Source organism: Gambusia affinis, linkage group LG05, assembly GCF_019740435.1.
Source record: "Gambusia affinis linkage group LG05, SWU_Gaff_1.0, whole genome shotgun sequence".
Lineage (NCBI taxonomy): Eukaryota > Metazoa > Chordata > Actinopteri > Cyprinodontiformes > Poeciliidae > Gambusia > Gambusia affinis.
In genome coordinates this window covers 8,739,270-8,745,635 of record NC_057872.1, presented here as the reverse complement: position 1 = coordinate 8,745,635, position 6,366 = coordinate 8,739,270, and the positions used below count along the sequence as shown (strand labels likewise).

The 6,366-nt window shown below is 37.6% G+C and overlaps 1 protein-coding gene across 1 annotated transcript; it reads left to right on the top strand.

Moving 5' to 3' along the window:
• Nucleotides 1-3,051: 3,051 nt before the first annotated feature.
• Nucleotides 3,052-6,087, top strand: LOC122831564 (macrophage mannose receptor 1-like). The gene is made up of 3 exons (XM_044117845.1): nucleotides 3,052-3,149; nucleotides 4,664-4,809; nucleotides 4,920-6,087. Exons 1-3 carry the CDS (start codon nucleotides 3,052-3,054, stop codon nucleotides 5,240-5,242), a joined length of 567 nt encoding a protein of 188 aa, XP_043973780.1. The 3' UTR covers nucleotides 5,243-6,087.
• The last annotated feature ends 279 nt before the right edge of the window (nucleotides 6,088-6,366 follow it).

The window sequence follows — 6,366 nt, the reverse complement described above, 5'->3', positions numbered from 1 at the left end:
TTTGTCAATGTTGTAGTGTTTTTGTTAATGTTGTAATGTTTTTGTTAATGTTGTAGTGTTTTTGTTAATGTTGTAGTGTTTTTGTTAATGTTGTGTTTTTTGTTAATGTAGTGTTTTCGTTAATGTTGTAGTGTTTTTGTTAATGTTGTGTTTTTTGTTAATGTAGTGTTTTCGTTAATGTTGTAGTGTTTTGCACCTCGGGGCAGGGGTAGTGTAAATATCTATCCATTTTCTTACACCCTTGTCCCTAATAGGGTCGGGAGATGCTGGTCCCTATCTCCAGCTGTTCCAGACGAGAGGCGGGGTCACCCTGTACAGGTCGCCAGTCTGTCGCAGGGCAACTGCATATAATATTGGGAAATAAATAGAACAATAATGAAAAATACACTTGAAAGTATTAAAAACAACTGTTTTCATGTTTTTTCTTCAACTCAAACTTTAACTTACTGGAAATAAAAAAAGATTCTGACAGAGCAAAGATGAATGACTTTTTCTAAAAGTCATGCAAGACAAAAGCAGGATGGAACCCTATTTAAACCAGAAACAATGATTGCTACATCATTTTTTCAAGGAGTCGCTTAACTGCTTGACTCAGCTGAACAAAATCCACTCCCTTCAAGACAAACATTCCCAAGATCTTAAAACAAACACTGGACAAAGAGCTTTAAAGATTGTGTCATCCTCAACGTCTGTTGAATGACGGTGCAGCAATTTGAAATCATTTGACAATTGTGCAACATCACATGCAAACTACAGCATGACAGGAAATCTAGATCAGCCAAGATAAGCTCTCATTTCCCTTTTAATTTTCAGTCACCAATATTCAGTTTAAAGAAATGTTGAAAATGCTCAAAACAAACAGCTGTTTATCACTTAATCACAAACAGTCAGAACCCATTATATAGAGTTATATATTATATAGAGTTAACCCCTTCTAGCTCTTTAGATCTATAAATCAGTCTGCAATCAGGTTGTTCTAGAGGTTAAATAGATATTATTAGAGCTTAATTAGCGAAATGGCAGCAATTTTGCTTATTTCATAACTTCATAACCTTTGACCTTCTCTCCTCTGATCTGTTTAACAGCTACAGTCTCAGATCAGCTCAGCCCTCCAGGACTGTCAGCAACAGAAACAGAAACTTTATGCCTGTTGGGCAAATATAGACTAGATTTGCTTTGCATTTCCCCACATGATGGCAATAATATAGTAAGATCCAACTAGATGCTTGAATCTAACAATGTTGCTGTACAGAGTTTTTGTTCAATGTGCCCCTTTTTTAAATTTGAGGCCCTGCCCCTCCAAAGGTCTTTGCACGGCCCTGACCAATCACTTTGACACGTCAACATCAGACCTATCATTCACTCCTCTGTTCTTCCTGCTTCAGAGTTATTACTTTTTGCTCACATTTAAACATCCATCCATGATCTTACATATTTATCCCTGTTGGGGTCCTGAGGGTTACTGGTGCCTATCTCCAGCGGTCAACGGGCGAGAGGCGGGGTACGTCTTGGTCAGGTTGCCAGTCTGCCGCAGGGCAACACAGAGACAGACAGGACAAGCAACCATGCACACACACACACACACACACACACACACACACACACACCTAAGGAGAATTTAGAGAGACAAGTCACGCAAATCTGCAAACTCCATGCAGAAAGACCCTGGGCCAGGAATCGAACCCAGGACATTTTTATTTTATTTTATTAGGTGACAGATTTCCAGGCTTGCGTATTTCACAAAATGCCAGATGGTGACATTTTGTCCTGCTGCTAACAACACTAGCATCAGTCAATAAATAGTTAATATAATTATCTAAAATTACACAGATTGAAAGTGGCTTCATTCACATGTACTGACGCTAAGACTACAATCTAAACCAGTGGAGAAACATGATGTCATTGTTCACAACTTTTCATTCTACTGGAGGAATTCAAGTGAATGGGAGAAAGCGGGCTACATATGGTGCGCAAAAGAAAGTTATATTTCAGTTCAACGGCTTCATCAGAGCTGCAGATGAAGAACTCACCTTTTTACAGAGAGTCTCACGCCAAACCAAAACAGACATGTTTACATATCTGCCAATTTTCCATGGAGAACATCGTTGTTGCTTTCATATATTTCTTGTTTCACTGATGCAAATCAGATGCAGAAAACTGACTTCTGTAGACGCAACAACAAATTTGAATCAGGGTGTATCCTAACATTAAATAAATGTTGAGGTGTGGCTGACAGAGAGGATCAGACGTACATCAGCTGAGAATGAGCAACTTCCTGCCAAGGTCAGTGGAGGAAATATGAACTAAGGAGAAATTTATTCTATTTTTTTTATTTTTATAATCAGTCTGTACAAACCTGTGTTTTCTAATTTGAATGTAATTCTTTGTAGTAAATTATTAATAAGTGATTTCACAAAACTAATGACAAAATATTTATCTACTTTAGATGATTTGGAGACTGTTATTCATCTTACTGATTGGTAAGTCATTTTATTTACTAGAATATCAATTTAGTCTGGTACTGATGATTCAAACTATTATAATGTTGCAATCTAAGTGTTCGCAAAAGTCCAGTTTTACAGTGAATGAGCTCACAGTAAAACACAACAGATAACTGAATGACAACACTAGAGAGTAAAACTGGTGTGAAAATGTTGTGATTATTTCAAAATTAACTTCAAGTTGGTCAATAAATAAAAATTGGACTTTCAACGTATGTCTCTGGCACTTCACAGGAAGGCTTTATGAAACTGAGCAGACAGCAGGTGAGGCTAAAATAATATTGCTGAATCATAGAAACTGAACTGATGTAAATCACGGATTGCAAAAGTACAGACCAAATCTTCTCTTTCATCCCCAGATCTCTGCAACAGACAGAATATAAATCTGAGAGACAAGAAAACATCTCAGTCTTCAACCTACATTCATTATGGCACACCGTGCACTAATGACCAAGCCGTGGATGGGGATCGTATCACATGTGCTCACACCCTGCAGCAGATTGACTCCTGGTGGACAATTGACCTGAAGGCTCTTTACAACATTTCCTGTATGTCTATTTACAACAAAAATGCTATTAATACTGATATATCAGGTGCAAAGATCTACATTGGGAACTCTCTACAGAACAGCGGCACCAAGAACACACTGTAAGAACATCTTGTTTCCTTATATGAAATTTATATCACATTTTGATACCTCAAAATAAAAATAATAGTTTAATGATAAATTTGATGCAATTTTGCTTCATTTTTTTGTGAAATGTTTTACAGAAGAGATTTCTCATCCAAATCTAGTTTTAAACCTGGATTTGAATTTGCAATGCTTTGCTTAAATTTGTTTACATACACTCAGCATCAACTTTATTAGTTGGTTCACTTTGCATTATTGAAAGCATCTTTTTTGCCTTCATTTCCAAAATAACAGATCTCAGGCAGAAAGATCAAAAGTCTTTTCAGCGATTCATTGACAACGTTTACTCCTCACCTGCACCACTATTGTCCTCAAAGGATTTCTAATGAAATCTCCTTTGAGATTTGCGTGCCACGCATCATGAATGTGCATCATGCAGCACATCCAAAATGCAAATCTCCCATTCCACCACATCCCAAAGATTGAGATCTGTTGACTGTGGAGACCATTCGAGTTCAGTGAATTCATTGTTGTTCTCAAGAAATCAGTCTGACATGATAGGCGCTTTATGACATGGTGCATAATCCTGTTGGAAGTAGCCATCAGAATATGGGCACACTATGGTCATGAAGGAATAAACATGGTCAGTAACAATACTCAGGTAGGCTGTGGCGTTGACGCAATGCTCAATTGGTACTAATGGACCCAAAGTGTGCCAGAAAAATATCCCCCACACCATTGCACCACCACCACCAGCCTGAACTGTTGACACAAGACAGGATGGATCCATGCCTTCATGCTGTTGACTCCAATTTCTGACTCTACCATCCAAATGTCACAGCAGAAATTGAGACTCACCAGGCAACGTTTTTCCAATCTTCTATTGTCCAGTTTTGGTGAGCCTGTGTGAATTGTAGCCTCAGTTTCTTGTTCTCACCCGGTGTGGTCTTCTGCTGCTGTAGCCCATCCACCTCAAAGTTTGATGTGTTGTGCATTCAGAGATGCTCTTCTGCATACCTCTGTGGTAACGAGTGGTTATTTGAGTTACTGTTGCTGTTCTATCAGCTGGAACCAGTCTGGCCGTTCTTCTCTGATTTCTTGCATCAACAAGACATTTGCACCCGCAGAACTGTCACTCACTGGATATTTTCCTCTTTTTCAGATCATTCTCTGTAAACCCTAGAGATGGGTGTGTGTAAAAATCCCAGTAGATCAGCAGTTTCTGAAATACTCAGACCAGCCCATCTGGCACCAACAACCATGCCACATTTAAAGCCACTTAAACACCTAATAAAGTAGCATATGTGTTGTAGTATTATCAAGACTTTGACAAATTCTGACAGTTTCAGAGAGCTCAAAGTTATGACATTTTTCAAAAGGTTTCCTTTTGATTTCCTTTGATTTCTTCCCAATGTGGAGTCATAACAAACTCTCTGCTTTCCTTGGTGGTTCCACCTTCTGCATCTCCATTTTCAATACCATTCAGTTGTATTCAATGTCAGCTATGGGTTTTTTCCCCCCTCTCATTCAGGGTTTTCAACATCACAAGCTTCCAAAAAGATCAGATAAATGTCTTTGAATTTCCCACATCGGTGTCAGGGCGCTACGTCACTGTGATCAGACCAGGAAACCAATTCCTGGTTCTTTGTGAGGTGAACATCACTGGCACAGAGCTAAGTATGTTTCATTAAGTTCTCAGCCTAAATAAAACCTACAACCCGTTTATTATTCTAATATGGACAAAATTATAAATATATTCATTTCCTCTCTTCCCCTTTCTTTACCAGAATCTCCCTTTAAGCTGATCGACACAAACAAGACGTGGGGAGAAGCTCTGTCTTACTGCAGAGATAACCACAGAGGTCTGGCCTCCATCTTGGATGAACAGATGCAGATCTTTGCTGAGCTGGAGGCTGAGAAAGCCACCAGTCCCTTCGTTTGGATCGGACTTCGCTACACCTGCAGCCTGAACTTCTGGTTCTGGGTGGATGAATGTAATGTTCAATATAATAAGTGTGACACCAGTGGAGCCATGGAGAAAGATGTACAGCATCGCTGGTACAACCAGTCTAGTGATGAAAAGTTCAATTTCATCTGTGCATTGAAATGACACAGATGTTATTCTGCAAACAGATTTTATTTTTCTTCATGAGTTCTCTCTCATGAAGAAAGAAAAGCTTCTGTTTCTGATCTTCATTCATTGTGTTTGTGTCTCGTCCTCTGATCCTTGAGAGGTTGTTCTCTCCTCTCTGGTGTCTCCTGGTCTACACTGAGATTCTTCTTCCTTCCTGACTTCATTAAACAGAGGAAACACTGTTAGAAACTTTGATTTATACAAGAACCAGAAGACATTTGCATGTTTTTTCTGTAATAAAATATCAACTTTCACAGTTTCTCTGTTATGCATCATATATTATGCAAAACAGCATCACAGGATTTGGCGATTATATAAAACCGCAACCACTTTGTTCTATGTTAAAACCTCTGTATTACTATTGCCATTATTGACAACTTCTTATTGTTATCTTACTATTATTGTTATTATTATTATTATTTAATTTTTTTTCCCTCTATGTTTTTATTTTATTTTATTCATTGTTATATAATGTGTTAAGAAGAATTTATAGATGTACTTTGGTAAAGAGTCGATAATTATTCTGATGATGTTTGTCCGGTTGTTATTTATAATTGTCATTATTATCATCCATAGATTTTCTTGTCTTGTTTTAAGAGTTAGTTTTTTGCCATTTTGTCTACAAAATATGTTTTATTTGTTGGCTCTTAGCACCATATATTGAACAGGCACATAAATATTATAGCATGGTTTTAATTACAGGTTTTGATCATTATTGAGTCGGTAAGTAAGTAGCAGTAACCAAATAGTTTTGCTCTTAGTTTTGTATGCACTTGTCCTCTCTATACAACTGATTGCTTGTTTTTAAAAACCTGTTTGAAGTAAATGAATAAATAAAGGAGGAAAATATTTGAATGAAGCAACTTTTAGTAATGTTGCCGATGAATATTATTCATTTTGCATCACCCTTTACAAAAAGTTGCAGATTTTCTTCAGCTTTATTTTTTGCCATATCATCAAACTGTATTCCTCATCTAACCCAGGAAGGCCCTGCATCATAGTCCTGCTGAAATGCTGGCATGGATTCACCATTTAGCTAACATTATCTGCATCCAGCAGCATTACTTCACTTTACTCAGTTTGTCTGAAAGAAAACTCTA

What these genes read in the sequence shown, in the direction of transcription:
- LOC122831564 (XM_044117845.1), top strand. Translation starts at nt 3,052, where the DNA reads ATGTCTATTTACAACAAAAATGCTATTAATACTGATATATCAGGTGCA. An exon ending in AGCGGCACCAAGAACACACT is followed by an intron (nt 3,150 to 4,663) that starts GTAAGAACATCT and finishes CCTCTCATTCAG; the next exon opens with GGTTTTCAACATCACAAGCT. An exon ending in CATCACTGGCACAGAGCTAA is followed by an intron (nt 4,810 to 4,919) that starts GTATGTTTCATT and finishes TTTCTTTACCAG; the next exon opens with AATCTCCCTTTAAGCTGATC.